Source organism: Malaya genurostris, chromosome 2 (genome assembly GCF_030247185.1).
Source record: "Malaya genurostris strain Urasoe2022 chromosome 2, Malgen_1.1, whole genome shotgun sequence".
Lineage (NCBI taxonomy): Eukaryota > Metazoa > Arthropoda > Insecta > Diptera > Culicidae > Malaya > Malaya genurostris.
Window position 1 is genome coordinate 199,011,643 of NC_080571.1, and position 19,916 is coordinate 199,031,558.

Here is a 19,916-nt window from a genome sequence, read left to right on the forward strand (position 1 = left end):
AACTAAATTAAATTCTCCTATCATCGATGACAATCTTCAACTGCTCATTCGGTTGAAGAATGTTCGTCGACGACAATATCAACGTTCTCGTGATCCTGCTATGAAAAACATAGTTAAGGATTTACAAAAAGAAATTAAACATAGATTTACTCTTTTGCGAAATGAAAATTTCGGTAAAGAAGTTGAACAAATTAAACCATATTCTAAACCTTTCTGGAAACTTTCTAAAGTTCTTAAGAAACCTAAGAAACCAATTCCTGCTCTCAAGGAAGGAAATCAAATACTTCTTACAAATGGCGAAAAAGCTCAAAAACTTGCTCAGCAGTTCGAGAGTGTACACAATTTTAATTTGAACGTTGTGAGTCCTATTGAAAATGAAGTCTCACTGAAATATGAGCACAGTTCAACCCAAGTGTTATCACAAGATGACATTATGGAGACGAATTTTGATGAAATTAAATCAATTATTAGGAAACTTAAAAACATGAAGGCTCCTGGTAATGATGAAATTTTTAATATTCTTATTAAAAATCTTCCCGATGTTGCCTTGAGACTCCTGGTTAAAATTTTCAACAAGTGTTTTTCATTAGCTTACTTGGGAAGATGGAAAAACGCCAAAGTAATTCCTATCCTCAAACCTGATAAAAACCCAGCAGAAACATCAAGTTATCGACCAATTAGCTTACTTTCTTCTATCAGTAAATTTAAAAAAAAAATAATCTTGTTGAGAATGATGTCTCATATAAATGAGAATTAAATTTTTTTACCAGAGCAGTTTGGATTTCGTCATGAACATTCAACTACTCATCAACTTGTAAGAGTTGCAAACATGATAAATGCAAATAAATCTTCTGGGTTATCCACTGGAGTTGCTCTTCTAGACATAGAAAAAGCATTCGACAGTGTTTGGCACAAAGGTTTAAAAGCAAAAATGTCTGATTTCCAGTTTCCTATTTATTTGATCAAAATGATTCAAAATGCTCTGTCTAAAAAACAAGTTGTTAATTTATAAACAAATATAATTGTCAACTTGCGATTCTCTCTTGGTAAATTCCACACAACCCCGATCATTATAAGACTGTAATTTTTTTAAGGGCCATGAAATACTTTCTCACGGTTCATGCATTGAGAGACACGAGTTCTTGTAGCATCTTCTACCGGATTGGAAGTGTTGTATACAATAGAGAAAAATATCAAGCAGCTTCTGTCAAATTATCGGCAATCACCAACACTGGTCAAAATTATAGCTCTGAATTCATGTTGATCAAATGCTTGTTTTAAAAAACCTGCTTTAATCCACCTAGTGGTGTAATTATGCCTTTCTCATATCAATCATACTATCATATATATGCTGTGGTATTCTACAAAATAATATTCTTCGATTCTCGAAAAAAAACCGAAATCGGTTTGTTTTACCGCCTACTGAAAAAAATTATCAATTGTAGAGGATTTGAGGTCGATTTAGAAAACTTTTTACGGGTTTTCGCCCTTTTCAGTGATGGTATAAAATTTTTAACACACTTTACCCTATATTTCCTAATCCGGAAGTCAGATCCGGCTGAAATTCAGGAATTACGGATGAGACCACAAGACCTTTCATTTGAATCTAAGTTTGTGAAAATCGGTTCAGTAATTTCCGAGAAAAGTTTGTGCAAAAAAACGTAAAAAAACGTGACACACACACACATATATATATATATATATATATATATATATATATATATATATATATATATATATATATATATATATATATATATATATATATATATATATATATATATATATATATATATATATATATATATATATATATATATATATATATATATATATATATATATATATATATATATATATATATATATATATATATATATATATATATATATATCTATATATATATATATATATATATATATATATATATATATATATATATATATATATATATATATATATATATATATATATACAGACATTTTGCGTACTCGACGAACTGAGTTGAATGGGATATGACACTCGGTTCAAAAGTCGGTTTTTACAGTGATTGCATAACCTGTGGTCATGTAGATATGATTGAAGCCAATTCAAAACGAATAATTGCAGCTTAGGATACTTAGAACAGTTATTTGGGAATTGATCTTGTCGAACGCAGCGTTGATTTTCGAACATTCCCTTTTTATAAACTGGGAACAAAAAGGATTTCTTCCAAATCTCAAAAAAATCCTGAATGCGAAGAGCACTGGAATCAATTTCATTTGAGTTTAAAATGTATTGTCTATAACATCGAAGAAAACAATTTATTTTTCTTGGGGGGCGCAGGGTCTAACACTTTCGAATAATCGTATTTTTTCTTTGTATTTTGTTATAATAAAACATTTCAAGAATGTTTTGTCAAATTTTCCAGTGAGCCGAGTTCTTGTGTCCTCACATGAGATGAGATGAGAGATAAAAGCCAAAAACTTCCAGACTTTTGCTCCGAAAGGCTTGAAAAAACATTCTTGAAATGTTTACTACAAGAAAATACATGAAAATAAATGATTTTTCAAAAGTGTTAGACTCTACCCGTCCCGTAACAGGATAATTAATTATGAATGTGATGGAAATCAAAAAATCACAAGAAACGAATATAACAAATAAAAGTCCCCTCTGTTACGGATATTATTGCACAATCGAATTTAGGAACTAGCTTCATTCAGAAGCAATTCGGAGCAAATACTGAGAGCTCAGCATGAATACAATTAATTCTGAGCTCCTGTCGTGTTAAGGCATCAAATTGTGAAAGATTTGCTCCCCCGTTGTTTCACGACCGGTACACAAAAGAACAATAAATCCTTTCTCAACACCCCACCGCGTCGGTATTTCTTGTTTGGCGAAGACTGAAATCTTTCACCGAACCTAATGCTGGAGCTGCGCCATTGCATTGTAGTAATTCAGGCTGGGAGCTAGTAAGCAAGCGTAAAGTCCGGAAGGAGCATGACGGGCGGGATCTCCAACCAACCCAGAGCGGAACGAATCCGTGCCGGTAGACGGGAGTATTGCGCACACCACCCGAATCACGGTACAGGTGGAAGTTGGATAAATATACCATAATATGGCGAGAACAAAGAGCACGACGGAACGGCACAACGGTTTTACACGGTTTCGTGATTGCAAAAGCACATTTGCTCCTGAATTGCTCGACTGATTACAACGGGTGGAGGCATTCCGGGTGGAACCTCTGAATCTTTTATTATGGCGAGATGAGCACATTGAGTTTCAAGCTCAGCGAAGCAATCTGCTTACCACGTTATAACACAAAATGCTACTACTCTCGAGAACTATTTATTTTTTTCAATATAACTGTCAAAATATACACCCGAAATGTACTCGAATAAAATTTAACAAGGATGAACTTAAACATCTGTCAGTTCAACGCCGTTGTGCCTACCAGGCCTAGAGATACCATAGCAACATCAACATCAACAACATCAACAACAACAGCAAATACCAAAAATAACAACAATAACTACATCAACAATAACAACAGGCAACAGTCTTCCGGGCAGGAATTGTCAAAGGAAGCAGTGCCGTTTTGTTTCTCCCGGTTTCCGTATTACATTGCGCATCGGGTAGCGACGGAGTGGTGGCTCTTGAAGCCCAATGTTTTCCCTGCTGTAAATGATATTTTTCTTTAATTTCAATGAAATTTGCCCCACTACCAGTCAGTATCCAGCACAGCAGGCAAAGTTAACGTGGGATCTCGGCGAAGGATACGCTTTGAAAGGCAACCAGCCACGGAACCGAGCAATTTTGTGAGTCTGACTGGAAAAATATGTATTAGAAAGATCACCACCAGTTTTTGTGTGGAAAGAGTGACTGTGTGTGTGAGAGAGGGAGAGAGAGTTAAAGGGATGGAGTAGATCTGCTGAGGACAGGAACGTGACGGTGGCGCGTATCAAGGAAAAACAAGCTCCAGAATTTATGATTTATTCAGTTGTTGATATTTCCTCTCTTATTTTCGTTTTTTAGGGGGAGGCACGGAAGGCGAGCCCGCTCGGAATTAGCTGGTGGCAGCTGTCTTACACGCACCACTGCCGTTCCTGGCTGCCGCCGCTCCATGGTTGTGTCTGCCGGTGAAGCGAGCTTTCATCCGTTGGGAAATTTACTACGGATGACGGGAAATGGGAAGATATTTCAACCTGTAATGAGTTTTGCTTCTGTTTTCCGTGAAATTTGGAGCTTTGTTTGTGCTCGGGGGAGGGTGCGTTTTCTTTATTTGCTCCGAGCCGGGATCCCCGCAGCTGTGATTAAAGAGTCAATCCGAGAGAAATGAGTGACGGCTATGATGAAAATGATGGAAAATCTTATCCCCTGGTTGAAAGTGATTATAAGGACGTGTGAGATTTTTGTGGGAAATTGCTTCTGCCTTGTTTTAGATCTTTATCAATTTTAACTCGGAGCCACTCAGTTAGTACTCGGTGGAAATCCCATTCCATCTAAGCACAGTTATATCCTTTATTAATTCCTAATACCCATCACATCAGAGTCTGAATTTGTGTTTCGTAAGTTGCTACAAGTTTGCCGGAAAATGGTTAATGACTTTACCTACCATAAATCTGACTCCGGTGATCCATGAAAAAGTAATTTACTTCTTCGTACTTGGGCAGCCCCCAAACCCAATCCAAGTACGTTATTTCCTTCGCACCAGCAACAGTAGGTCTGTGAGTGTATTCTATCTAACCCATAGCAAAAAGAAAGGCATAATTTTACAGAAGCAGCATCATCATTTTCCCGACCGACCGACCGACCGACCGACCGACCGACCGACCGACAAACCACCCCTAACCTGCCCGGCTGCCTGGAAGAGAGTGAAACATAATTTTCCCTTTCGATTCAATGCTACCGGAATGCGCTCTGCTACACCTCCTCCGTCCACATGTTTCTACACAGGACCAATGCTTGCGGGCAAAAGAGATGGCAATGTCTACTAGAGCAACTTTCATTATAATTTCATTTTCATTTTCCTCGAGCTTTCCCAACCGTGGCGTGTGTGTACTCAGTTCGTAGCGTGATTCATTCTGATTTCTTGTCGTACATTTTTTTGTTACTGAACGCCTTTTCTTCTCTTGCAGATTCTATCGGGCAACACCAACACCTACAGCGAAGTGGAAAACGTTTTGCAGCCAATTATCTATGCCTCGAAAATCCGCATTTATCCGTACAGCCAGTACGACCGGACGGTTTGCCTCCGGGCGGAAATCATCGGATGCGAATGGGATGGTAAGTCTGAATGCTGTTTGTACTGATTTGTAGAAGGATTTGCTTCCTAATTGTGGCGACAAGATCTCATTCGAGTGTTTTGGTCGAGTCTGTTTGCAGGGTGGAAGAAGGTTATGTCTCGAGTTTGTGTTATGATAATGCTTTTTTAATCTACTCGATGAAAGGTTGAATTAATACTAAATCAAATAAGTAATTTTACATAGTTCATAATAAACTAAAAAATTCTCTAAGTATCACTAGACCTAATCTAAACAAATATTCCGAAGATAAGTATAGAAAAAACATTGAAATAGAAAAGGACATAACATCATAAATTATCAGATGTACAACTTTGCTTCCGCCGTTTTTTTCCAAAATTTAAAGCTTTATTGCGAAAAAGTGCTTACAAATGTATTATTCAAAGTATTGTCCCATTTTGCCGGCAATTTTCGGATCCCGGCTCGAAAAAAGAACGTTATCCATGAAGCAATCCATTTTCCCAACTGTTCGAAGGATTGAAATCTGCCAGACCGTGTGCCATCGAACGGAATAGGTGGGAGTCATAAGGGGCGACATTTGGGGAATACGGCGAGTGGGGCAAGACTTCCCATTTCAGCGTTTTCAGGTACTTTTTGACCACTTTTGCGACGTGAGGGCGAGCATTGTAGTGTGGAGGATGACTTTGTCATGTCGCTTTTGATTTTGTGGCCGCTTTTCTTTAAGCGCGCGACTAAGATTCATACCAGAGTGAAAGCGTCACGCTATCCGACCTCACGTCACACTATCCGACCTCGCTGCGAGCTAGTTGCATTTGGTCAAAACAAACCTGTCAGAGTGAATGCGATGCGAAAACAGTACATCGTGTTGAATCGCTTCGCTTCGATCCGCGTTTTGCGCTCACTCTGACATCTCGTAGTAAATCGTAGTGAAAAAATTAAGGTTTTTTCCAAGTGTTTCCAACAGCTTAAATTACTTGCCAGTCTTGAAATGGATTACTTCGATTACTTACATTATTACCCTGATTATTTCGGGATTACTCTGGATTACTCGAGATTACTCGGGATTACTTCTTGTTTATGGTCATATTTCTTCAGGATTACTGAATTAATTTCAATATACAATATTTGAGAAGAGGATTACGGCAATATACAATTTTTCTAAAGTGAGCTAACCACGAAATTTAACTTTTTCGCATTGTCCGATAATTTCCATTTTGTTTGTTGAATGAAAAGTTACCACAATCCTGTAGGAACAACGAAAAACTCGTTTCAGAACATCGATTTCATGCAGGTTCCACGTAGAAACATTTCTTCAATATAGGGTTGCAACAATCCAACTTGGACGATTTTGAAAAGCCTTTGGTTGGACTCAGTAATCGAGTACGTACAATGTTTATCTGTGTATATGAGTAAGTAACGTTTGACTTTGCTCATAGATGGTCGATTTTCACCAATTTAGATTCAAATTAAATGTCTTCTGGTCCCATACAAAGTTCCTGAAGTGTTGTCCGGAATAATGGTGAATTGTTGTGTGGAGTAGCGATGCAAAGCACGCAGAAATTTGAAACTTGACTCAAACTTGACTTTGGATATATTAGTCCCCGGAAACAGTGGTCAAAACTTTAAAATTGAACACACTTTCCTCAGCCACAGCTTGAGTTACTTTCCTATATTTAGGTTTAAATGAAAGTTCATATTCCTTTATTTCTTCCGAATAAGAGTTCCGGCAGCGAGATTACAAGGTGATGAGTGTCAAAATGTTCAAACTAGAATATTAAATGCACCTGTACGAACATGTGCTCGTACTGATAAAGAAAACACAACACATGCACATAGAAGGCCGTGTTGGATTTCGTGCACGCGGTAAAGAAAACGAAAACCTGAGCTCGAATTTGAAACAACAAACCGAGTTCATTGTCATTAAGCCCACTTGTGCACGTGGTTCTAACCGTGTTGCAGAACCAGATGCACATAGGAATGTGAAAGGATTTCAAAGGATTGAAATTTATTTGAAATGGCATGCATCGGAGTTCCATGCTTCGCGATGCAGAAGAATTGTGGATAAGCACATCTTTCGTAGTTTTGCACAAAATAACTTTTTTCTAGAACATTTACAACAGTTTTGATTTCCAATTTGATGATTTTCGCAATGCACTGATCTCACTGTAAGCTTTCAAATGTCAAGTAAAAATCTCACTTCATATTCTCAGAAACAACTGAAACTGATCTACAGGGTTAGGCGTAATTGAAACTTCATATGGGCAATTAGAGCGAAACTGCAAAAACAGAAAAAATCTTCTATTTACGACTCACATCGGTTCACAAATTAAACAGGTTATACTAGTTTCTGCCCAAATAAACTATATTGTTATTATTCGAAATTCAACGATTCTACGATTGAAGAGTACCTTAGTAATATTTTTTTGCGGAAATATGAATCATACCAAAAAGTTATAATTGCACCAGTAGGTAAATTAAAGTAGGATTTTTCTGAATCGATTAACAATTCGAAAGTTTAGTAATGAGCATTCTGCAAATTATATTCTAAGTAACTTGAATGAAAATTGATTCTTGTACTCTTGAATAAATATTGAACCTCATGAACCTCAGAAAGGAATTCCCATGAAAACTTGTTGACTATTAGCTACTAAGCATCAAAGTAATTGCACAGGTGTATCTATCAGGTCAATGTATGTGGTATTTTCCGTTTATTGAGTGAAAATGAAACTATATCAATATATTTTCATTTTGGTTCATGTGCTGTCCGACCTCGCTACCGCTAACTAAACCAAAGAAAATTAAGGCTTTGTGCCGCCGAGTCATCTTGGCTTCGGTTTCGTGGCTGCGCCACATCAGTTATACAGGCGACATGACCCTTTCGGCGAAATTACTCTTTCGGTGAAACGACTTTCGGCGAAATGACCTATTCGGCGAATAGACTTTTAGCGAAATTACCCGCTCCCATTTACGGGAAGTTCTGATTTTCTGTTTTAATTGAAAGAAAAGTGCAACTGAAGCGCATCAAATGCGTGTGGACGTTTATGGTGATAATGCTGCAACTTATAAATCATGTAGGGAATGGATGGTTCCGACGTTTAAAAAATGAAGATTTCATAGTTAAAGACAAGCCTCATTCTGGACAAATAAAAAAATTAGAAGACAAACAGTTGGAACCATTACTCGATGAAGATCCGAATCGATCCGAATCGAAAGTGAGATCGATAGTAAAAATATAGTTGGTGCATTATTTTTAGACCTTAAAAAAGCTTTTGACTCATTAGATCATAGTATACTTCTGGACAAACTCGATTGCTATGGGATCAGGGGCATTGTTAATTCAATTATCCGTAGTTACTTGACTAATAGAAAACAATTTGTATCCATCGAAAGTGACAGTAGCAACCTTGCTCCAATAAACATTGGTGTTCCACAAGGAAGTAATATTGGTCCACTATTGTTTCTTTTATATATTAATGATAACGGTAATTTACATCTTAAAGGAACTCCACGACTATTCGCCGACGACACAGCTCTGTTCTATCCTGACAGTGACATCATTGCTATTATTAACTCAAAGGAAAGTCATTTAAGAACTCTTGATCAATATTTCAAAGCGAACTTATTATCATCAAATGCCACGAAGACTAATTATATGATTTTCCGTTCCACAAGGAAAATTATACCAACGCATAATCATCCCCAGCTTGGACACAATATTATTGAAAAAGTTGACTATTTCAAGTATCTGGGCATATATTTCGACCCCACATTAACCTGGGCTCACCACATAAAGTTTGTTGCCAAGCACGTGGCGTCGTACTGCGGTGTATTATGGAGAGTCAAGTCCTTTGTTCCCCAGCGTGTGCTGTTAAATTTTTATTTTGCTTACATCCATTCACAGCTCAACTACTTGGTATCGGTGTGGGGGCGAGCCGCTAGTTCTTATCTGAAGAAACTCCAAACTCTACAAAACAGATGCCTAAAAATCATTTTCAATAAACCCTTACTATTCTCGAGTCTATTGTTATACTCTGACAGAAACCATAATGTTTTACCAATGACATACTTATGTGATGTCCAAACGTTGCTATTCATCCATGATAATTTGTATAAATCCACAGTACACCATAACCTACAGTTCCCAACTATATCCCATTCTAGAACAACACGCCGTAATAACAATTTGTTTCGTGTTCGAGCAGTTACAAGCCTTGGTCAAAGACGGATTCTTTATGTTGGTCCAACTAAATATAATGCGCTTCCGCATGATATACGAGGAATAAGCAATCGTGCCACATTTGCGGCTAGACTGAAGTACCATTTTAAGCACAGACTGAACGAGATATTTAGCTTATTTAGTTTCTTGTTTTATAATGTAATGTATTTATCGTCAACAGTATTTCATATTAATAACTAATTACCTAAAATATTTGTACTTTCTTTCCAACATAGCGTAGTAATTAAATTGTGGATCTCTTAAAAGGAAATCTTTTCCACTGGGACTCCACTTTAATAAATTGCACATCAAACCATGAATAAATAGAATCTCAGCGGACTTTGTATCAAAATTAAATTTCTAGTATTATTATTGCCAGTGTCTATTTGTTTCTTGTTTTTCCGCTGAGACTAGTTGCGTCCACTACCAGGGGGCTTCACATTGAAGCTTTTTGGTGTGGGGGAGTGTGGTGGGCAACAAAAAAAATGCAAGAGAAGCTTGCAGAATCAGTGGAATTGACTCAACAAGCACTATCTGTACGATTAAAATCCATGTAAATAATTTAAAAGAAAGACAATTTGGTGCCCTATGAACTGATACCGATAGACGTTCGGCCTCATGTCCAGCGATGTCAGATCTACTTCTTCATTATCTTCTTGCAAAATTCAGGTTTCACTTTTTGTGATTTAATGTGTTTCGGCAGTTGATAATAGAGCAATAATTCTTATAGATATTAACCATTTTGGGCATTTGACGTAAGGAAAAACCAGGGTTACAAGATAGTTGTCTTATAGCCAGCTGTCGTATGTTCGAGCCCTGGCTTGGAAGGATTCTTAGTATCAGTGGGATCATTCAATTCTATTTTTCAAATTGTTTTTTCTAGTATACCCAATTAACTAATAAGCATCAAAACGATCTCGTATATTTCCCTTGTACAAAAATATGGAATTGCCTTTAAAGTCTCATCAATTCTACATGCTACTGTAAAGCTGATATAAAACCATAAAAAGCGAAATATTTAGCTGTAATAATGCAGAGGATGCCTTGCTATTAGACTATTAGACATGTAGTTTGGCGTTCAAAATAAAAGATTTCCCCTGATTTATATTTTATTCTTTATCATTAACAAAACTAAAATTGAAACGAGAAAAAGTACAAAAGATGGTGCTTATCTTTCGAAGGTTTTTATTGGTTAGGTCCCTACATTTAGCTCCTATGATTGATATTTTATCTTTGATACGTCTCGAACCAGAGACTTTCTCTTGGCATTCTTTGTTGAAGTACTGCTTCTTCTATTTGAACCATGTCATAACACATATTTGAGTGTAGTGGAATATGTTCAGTTTAAGGAGCAAGACTCTTTGCAAGCGTATGAGTAATGTACATATGGTTGAAAAGTAAACCAATCAGTTCATTCTGCTTAAAATTATAATTCAAGAAAAGTGAAAATCTTGGTCTAAAATTCTTTCGTTTTCCTTAAAACTGCAAAAATTATTTCAGTTTCAACTTATTTCCTCTAACACACTTGATTAGCAACAAACACATTCCTATATGGTTTTCCTCTTGCAGAAAGGCAATGGAAATGCATTGAAACAGTGTTGTAAACTTTTTTTGCTAGGGAATTAAAATCTACATTCATGAAATGTTAGCAATTTCCCATCCAACGTTGGTGAAAAATTTTTCAAAACTGATATTTCATCCAAAAAGTCAGGCTTTACATTCATTTGAGAATAAATTATTGTTAAAAAATATTTTTGAAACTCAATCGTGCAAGCCACTTTGATAAACTGGTTGCACTACGTATGAAATACATAGATCTATGACATACGTACCAAATAAAATGTACGTAATACACAAATAACACAGGTTAACTTATTTTACTCTTGATCCTTAAATTCTATTGCTATTTTGTTCAGAAACTTTTCTCTAGAAGTGCTGTCTAGTCGAAATATTTGATTATTCGATTTCAAACTACATTCGATTCGTAATGAGTAGAATTAGCCGAATAAACAAGAGAAATCAAAATAAGATTCCAGGAACTCGATGGAGCTCTTAATTTGTTACCTAAAGTTTTGCTTTTCACCAATCCGCTGTATTCTACGGTACAATGGGAGCAATTGGTTCGTCCCTACTTGATGAATGCAAAGCTGCACTTTGAAGAAATAAGTCCCAATATTTTTTTTTTCATGACCATGTTATGTTTTATCAGGCAAAATAAGCTGTCAAGATTTTCCAGAAAACAAACGAAAGCAATACATCGGTATTATAATAACATTATACTTGTTCGATAGTGGCACTAAATTGATATTTACAGCATAAAATCGCTAAAGCTTGTACATTTTATATTAGCACTTTATAATCACATCGAGCCAACTATGATGCTACGTAATAGCGGCGTTTTTTATGCTTTTAAATATCAAATATATGGCCTCACCGCAATAATACATACCACATTTATATCGTATTAGTGTTGATTTCATGCCAGTTTAGAGCTATCACTTAATGCTTATGGTTACTGGGGTAAGCCTGCTCGATTTCCGCATCAATTTGCAACTCTTTAAATTATGAAACGCGTTTTGGTGAGTCTCTGAAATCTTTCAATTGAATCTTGAACAAAATTACTATCATATTTTGAACACAAATCTTTGTTTCAAGAATTCGAAGGCAGTAAATACTTCGAAAATTGTTTTTTAACAAAACTTTTTAAGTTTTGTTTATTTTGTATAGTGCAATCTAGTACAGATGTACTGAAGAAGTGTAGCTAAACTAGATAGCAAAAAATCAAAACTGGAATAATAGATGATGGTTTCCATCAAACATTTACGAAAAAATAATTCAAAGTCATATTTCAATCAAAACTCAGGCGTAACAGTTGTTTGAGCATACATTATTAATTAAATGTTAGAATATTAGAAATGGCAACTGGGACAGTTCAAATTATATTTTTTTTCTGTGTTGTGGTTACATCATTTGTTATGTTATGTGTTTGATTCAACGATAAACACGGTTTTTGTTCAACTGCAAACTATTGTACACAGATGATATGATTTGTTGTTGCAGTATAGTATATAATTATTTTATGGTATTCTGTAGTACCAAAAAATTGCAGGTGATTAAAATATTTATAAAGAACTTCTTCTGAACCATCTGACATGAATTCAATATGGCTATTCTCGTTGTAGTATAGTTTTATATGGCTTTATTTATTATTGCTTCAACCACATACTGTAGTAAATGAGCGAATCCCAAAGTTTTTTTTCGCATCAAAACAAAGCCTTGGTATTACATTCCTGTAGTGGAATTTGACCTTCTGTTTCAACAGACTTCGCAGCCGATTCAGTGTGTACAGAACCATTGCATGGCTGGTGCTACGATTCTACACTACGAATCCTTCCAACTGGTTTGTAGGACCAGCGCCCTGTGCATTGAATCGCCAACCCGGGACAATTTCGTTTTTTTTCGCATCAGCTCAACTGAACTATTCTAATCTACATTTAGAGGTTACCCGAAACATCGATTTATCGTTTTCTAAACAATAAGAGAAAATGGAGCGGAACAATAATACAGGGTGATTTTTTAAGAGCTTGAGAACTTTTTTAAACAATAAAACGCATAAAATTTGCAAAATCTCATCGGTTCTTTATTTTAAACGTTAGATTGGTACATGACATTTACTTTTTGAAGATAATTTCATTTAAATGTTGACCGCGGCTGCGTCTTAGGTGGTCCATTCGGAAAGTCCAATTTTGGGCAACTTTTTCGAGCATTTCGGCCGGAATAGCCCGAATTTCTTCGGAAATGTTGTCTTCCAAAGCTGGAATAGTTACTGGCTTATTTCTGTAGACTTTAGACTTGACGTAGCCCCACAAAAAATAGTCTAAAGGCGTCAAATCGCATGATCTTGGTGGCCAACTTACCGGTCCATTTCTTGAGATGAATTGTTCTCCGAAGTTTTCCCTCAAAATGGCCATAGAATCGCGAGCTGTGTGGCATGTAGCGCCATCTTGTTGAAACCACATGTCAACCAAGTTCAGTTCTTCCATTTTTGGCAACAAAAAGTTTGTTAGCATCGAACGATAGCGATCGCCATTCACTGTAACGTTGCGTCCAACAGCATCTTTGAAAAAATACGGTCCAATGATTCCACCAGCGTACAAACCACACCAAACAGTGCATTTTTCGGGATGCATGGGCAGTTCTTGAACGGCTTCTGGTTGCTCTTCACTCCAAATGCGGCAATTTTGCTTATTTACGTAGCCATTCAACCAGAATTATGTAGACCATAAATCGGGCGTAAAGCGCGAAACACATTTCGAACCGAACACTGATTTTGGTAATAAAATTCAATGATTTGCAAGCGTTGCTCGTTAGTAAGTCTATTCATGATGAAATGTCAGAGCATACTGAGCAAATAATAATGTATGAAAATCATAACCTCAAAAAATCTGAGCAAATACTAATGCATGAAAATCCTAACCTCAAAAAAATCACCTTTTATATCGTCGAAATATCATTCCGGTGAAAGTAAAAATATGGTTCCGATTTATACGGGTAGAAAGTTTTAAATTGTGCATTTGATAAACTGGTTGCCTACCAGAATAAATCAGAATCATATCTTTACGTTCACAGGAATGATATTTCGAGGATAAATAATTGCTCCGTTCCATTTTCTCTTATTGTTAAGAAAACGATAAGTCGACGTTTTGGGAAATCTTTTTGACTATTTCCATTATGTTCAGACCCGATCTTACAACATACCAAATAGGCTGTTAAGTAACGTTACCACAAAAAATGGCAATATTCTCGAATATTGTTTTACAGAAACGATAAAAGAAATGGTTCGTTTATAATTCATTTTAGCATTACTCTCGCTCATTGAAATATCCCCACAGTTTCCATACCACAGTATATAAACACGTTTGCCTACACTCTGATTTACAATCACCACTCGATCCATTTGTAGTTTTGTTCTGTTAAAGTTTTGCAGCATAATACTGCTCAAAATTATGTGAGCGTGCTCAGCAAACTGTTTTATCGACAGTGTCAAAAGGGACAACAAAAAATATTATAAATATTTTACGTTACTCTCGTTGAATGTTAAATGGTTGCTTGTTAAATGGCTATTTTTTAGTTGAATTCACCAATTAAACGTGCTGTCATTTCTTAGATAGGGCACACTTCATTTCCATTCAACTAATTTTTCAGTTGAATTAGAGAAATCAAACGTTGTTTTCAACCAACATAAATGGTTGAATTCTGCAATTTGCTGCTATATGGCGCACAGTCACCGAAAAAACGTTAACATCGTAATGACTACTAGCCACTAGATGGCACACTACCACCGACAAAAATTTCAGTCGCGGTGCGTCGTTTCTATTTTGGCAGGTATAAATACGAAGTTGTATTGGAGAAAAAGACATAAACGAAACATAAACTTCTCTTTAAAAATTTTTCCTCTAAACTAACTAATGCTGTTTTCTTCATTCGACGCTATTCCAGTAATAACCAATATTCGAAAGTGGGACAGTATAGCGCATTTCACGTTGTAGTAAATTAGTTTAAAAATTTTAGTAATTTAGTTAAGAATATATAAAGGATTACGGAAACGAACTACGGGGATGACAGAAAAAAGGTTATATCATAAGATATTTCTAGCAAATTTTCTAATGTTTATTCCAGTTGCCATGGCCCCTCCAATAAATCTTTTGGGAGGGCAAAAAGTTCTTTGTAAAGTACGTAATACAAAAATAACTAACCCCAGCATACTTGTTTTGCATTTGATCCTTAAGTTTGTTTAAATCTTCGGAACTGGATGTCAAGTTATGAAGAAATACAACCTCAAAAATCTCTGAAAATTACAAAACAAAATGAGTAATAGTCTATTAAACCAAAAAAATATTCATTTCAAGCGAATTAAATTTTCTTATTAAATAAGTCCGAATTGCGGTTCGTTTTAAATGACTGTTTGATGTTAAATATATTGTTTTGTTTTTCAAACAAATAGTAGATTTTGCTAAGAATTTGTAAGTGTAAGCGATAGGTTATTTGCATTCGAACCATGACCCAAACAGAGACAAAGTTTGGAACAAAACTGCACAGAAAATTGCCTTCCACTTCATGCTTTCTTGTTAATAACTAGGCAATTTGCTGCATTTTGTAACTAACTTGTAAATTTGTAAAATTCACATTTCCAAAGTTTGCAATTTTCCATTTCCGCCAGCAAATAGCATTTTCGCTTGAAACAAAACCCAATTGCGGCTCGATTCCAATAGCTGTCAAATGTAAGGATTTCACAGCACTTGCTATTGGAACAGGGTAAGCTTTGGCATCAGGCGAATACAGCATAAGAATACCTTTAAAATGTCGTTTCGAAATATTAAGAACAATAAGTCAACGGGCCAAATTCAGATATTGTTTCCGAATAGTTGTGTAATGAAACACTAATTGATGAGAGGCAATGCTTCCTGGGCTATGAGGGAAATGATTTATTCTACTCATATTTTCCTTTTATACCGTCGTTTATCAGTTCTGTGTACCCTCTTCAGGGTTGTGGCTTCTGGCAGCATGTTAAAAAAAAGTCATTTATGTCTTATTTATCAACCGAAAATTGTCAGCATGTGGTTCTCGAAACTCCCAAGTGGCGTTCATCGTTTTCCTGCTTCAAGCGTTGACTTGAGAAGGGGAACGAGCGCAATTCCAGACTGCACTCGGTCCGGTGCGCGGCGGTTTAACGAAGAGTAAATAAACACACCTCGCCCTGGCAACGGATTCCGCCAGCGGCTGCGACCGACGGAGCAGCTTCCAAAAGAGACACACTCGAAAGATCGAAGCCGTGAAGAAAGAACAAAAATAAAATATCATTAATTGAGTTGTCTGGTAAATGTTTAAACGAGAAACTTCCGTATTAAACAAACCGTTTAACCACCCGCTGTCGGGTTACTTTCCCGAGTGGGGCCCGGTGCAAGGTATTGATCCACTAAAATACTTTGTCATCGGTATGCTGGAAGGGGAGACAATAATAATGATCACAATTCGAGACATTTTCTTCCCATCGCAGCGAAGCTTCAACGCACACCATAATCGATATTGGCCACGACTAAAATTCCTGTTAAAATTCCCGCTCAATTTAACGGGTGAAATTTCAGAGCTTCATCCAACCATCCAACGGAACGTTTATGAATATTCATACCTAACCTCGGCAGCGCCAGCTCATGGCCTATTTCGATATCCTGCTGCATCTTCCGTGGATCAAATTGCTAAATTAACTGAACGCTGGCTGAGCTTAAACGAGTTCCGTTGCGGTTTCGGGAAACCGTCCTACAGCTTCTAAAAGGGAATTGATCTACGCGGGAAAATATGCCCTCTTCGCTACTAACGAGCACCTAAAAATTAGAACCAGAAATCTACTCGGCTGACCTGCTGCGGTTTGAAGTTGCATTTCGTTGCTATGGAATTTGTTATTATTTAGCTCAGTCGGATTTCCACTCTGCCATAAAGTTTTATGCATATCGCTCTCTGGTTCTGAAATATTTGTTTATCTGTCGTTTGCTGTTATTTTCTCGCCTCTTCCTGTTCTTGCTTTTCTAGTATCATTAATACCAAATAAAACGACAAACTCAAAGCCAAAGACACACATCCAAGTAGTCAGCCGAGATGTCAGATGCAGCAGTTAAATCTATGTAGATGTAAGCGAAAATGTAATTTAAACAATCCGCTAGAAAAGAAATCGAGAGTTTATTGCTTACAATAATTGCACACTTTTCGAATTTTTGTGCAATATGTACTTAGTAGCAAGTCATGTGACTTAAGGTGCCGGTAAAACTGGCATCTCTGGTTGTCGGGCTACTGAAAATTATCGTCAATCAGAGGCGGCGGATCTTTCGCCCTTCCGAAAACCAAACAGCGGCAGTCACACCGCGTTCTCCGCACGATTTGCCGCAGTCATAAAAATATTAACACATATTTAATGAGTAGTCAGGAGGAGAAGACGCTACATTTCTTCACTTACCCCTCTCTACGGTCACCGCCATCGTCTTGGGTTTTATGCTGCCGCTTTTTCTGTTTTTTTTTTCACGGAATAGGGCTCGATTTCTCCCAACTAACCTACATTCAAATTAGACAGAAATTATACTTTTGTTTAGAGTCGTAAATTTTAACCCTAATCTCGAAAAGTAGCTGCTGTAGCTTTTTTTTCCTTTCTCAAAGCGATCTTTGAAGTGCCATTAGGAAGTGATTTATTGGAGATGCAGTTTTATTTCAGTAAATTAGCGTTTATTGGCAGAGATTTCCTGCTGTTGCACTTCACAGAAGGGAAATTGGGCCGTTGGCAAGATAGGTCTGGGGAAAGAGTTAATGTGATAAAATTAAATGTTTTTACAGTTATGATCTGACGGGATTAGCAGCGCACAGTCAAAATCGATTTGTTGAGAGTCAAAAGAGTAAACCATTGAGTAGTCCTGACATTACAGTGAAATTTATTTCTCTTTGTTCTCAAGTATTTTATTTATATATGAACGTAATTTAATACCATAAATATACATAACTAAGAAATATTCAGATTGAACTGCTAATTGAATTTATAAAAAAATGAACTTTTTCAGTTGCCCCTGAATAATACTATTTCACATAGTAATTTAAAATAGTAGAATACATCTCCAGATAACACTCTTTTTTGTGTTGGGAAATTGAAACTTCTTTAAGCTTGAAAAAATCAATTTATTAAGAGATTGAAACAATGGAAAACTGTTCGTATGGTGTACAGTCTGTTACATAAGAGCGTGGTCACGATTACTCGCGATTAGTAAAGTGATGTGATTTTTTTAACACAGAGGGCAGTAGTGTCCTTCATGCAATGCGAGAATAAATCAGCTGACTATTGTTTACAATTCGATCTCGTGCTTCGAAGCAGTTTTTTGTGTTCGCACCCGAAAGGTCCCAGAATGACCTAAGATGCCGCAGCGAAATACATGCAAAAGTCGAAACAGTTTGTGAGTAAGTAGGTTAATCGTTTTGAAGAGGTTAAAAATGTCGACGACTTTCCAAATCGCGGTTCTGTCGTTGTATTGTCGGAACAAGACGAAAAAGTAATTTGTGACCTGTTTCTGATGAATCCGATATTAACTTTGCGCGAAGGTGCTTCAAAATAGACCAAAAACGTTTTAAATATATCGTACGGAACTGTTTGCAGACATTTGATCGCAAATAATTTGAAAGCTTGAAGTACTTTGCAAAAACCCATGTTGAGTGAAAAACGCGTTCAAAAACGTCTTGAATGGGTCATGGTGTCGTGACCTTGGATTGGCCCTCTCAGTCGCCCGATGCCAATCCAATGGAAAACGTTTGGGCTCAAATGAAGATGAAGCTTTGGAAAAACCGATCACACAATTTGAAGCAGCTTGTTCGTCGTACGCACAAAATTTGGAGGTCGTTTTCAGAAGATAACGCGCAAAATCTCGCTCAAAGTATGCCTCGAAGGTGTCAAACCATTATTAACGCTGAAGGGGATTAGACTTGCTATTAATGTATTTGCATGCAAGTTTTTGATCTAATAAAACAATATTCATAAGTATTTTCGTGCTGAGTCGTTTCATTTTCTCACAACAGTGACCACGCTCTTATGTAACAGACTGTAAATCATTTCTTCGAACGTAATTCCACTAAACAAATATTTATCGATAACCAATACGCATTGCACAATAGGGGATATAGCGGAGTATGCTTGATATATTCGCTAAACTGTGGTGTCATCTACAGAAAAATAATGAATTTTGTTTTGAGATACGGTCGAGCTTTACTATGCGTTTTCGTTCAATTTTGAAAATAAAGTTTCGTAGTATTTTATAGTGCTCTCTTTTGCGCTTCTAAGAGTGTTTCTTAAAGAGCTTGCTGCATAAAAATTTAAATAAAACTCATACTAAATTATGAAATCGCATTTAGCATTTAAATACGTAATGACTGGCAACCTTGTCAACTGATACAGTTTGAAAGCGACTCGTAGTCATTGTATTTTGCGATTTTATAGTGTAAAATTCTAAATATCGTATCCGTTCTTATTCCATCGTGTCCGGCAGTGCATCTGGTATCGTTAGTAGTTCAAACACTCGTCTGGTTTTCTACCGCATCTACGCATTTTGCTGTTTTTTCGGCCAACTTGTTGTGTTCTTGGCGTACAACCGACCGTTAGCACCAATACCAGTCAATTGCGTCATATAATCATCAGCTCATCAACGTAGCTTGATCAAAACAAACATGGCAAAAGAACAATGCGGAGAGTGTCACCATGAAATCAACGATTTGGAACCAGTACGCTGCGGCTTATGCGAAACTCCGTTCCACATCAGTCAAAACTGTTGTGGTTTCAATCTTCGCTCATGCAAAGATATGTTTGCTCAAGGTAAAGCGGTGTTTATTTGCACGAAGTGCAGAGACATGCTAAATGGTAGAAGCATTTGTGCGTA

At 36.6% G+C, this 19,916-nt stretch overlaps 1 protein-coding gene across 3 annotated transcripts in view; it reads left to right on the top strand.

Annotated features, from left to right (window-relative positions):
* The window catches only part of LOC131426972 (discoidin domain-containing receptor tyrosine kinase B), a 702,887-nt gene that overhangs the window by 457,233 nt on the left and 225,738 nt on the right, over positions 1-19,916 (top strand). For all 3 annotated transcript variants that reach the window (XM_058589807.1, XM_058589806.1, XM_058589808.1), the window contains one exon: positions 5,118-5,265. In XM_058589807.1, coding sequence (XP_058445790.1) covers positions 5,118-5,265 — 148 coding nt within the window. The remainder of the gene's footprint in view (positions 1-5,117; positions 5,266-19,916) is intronic.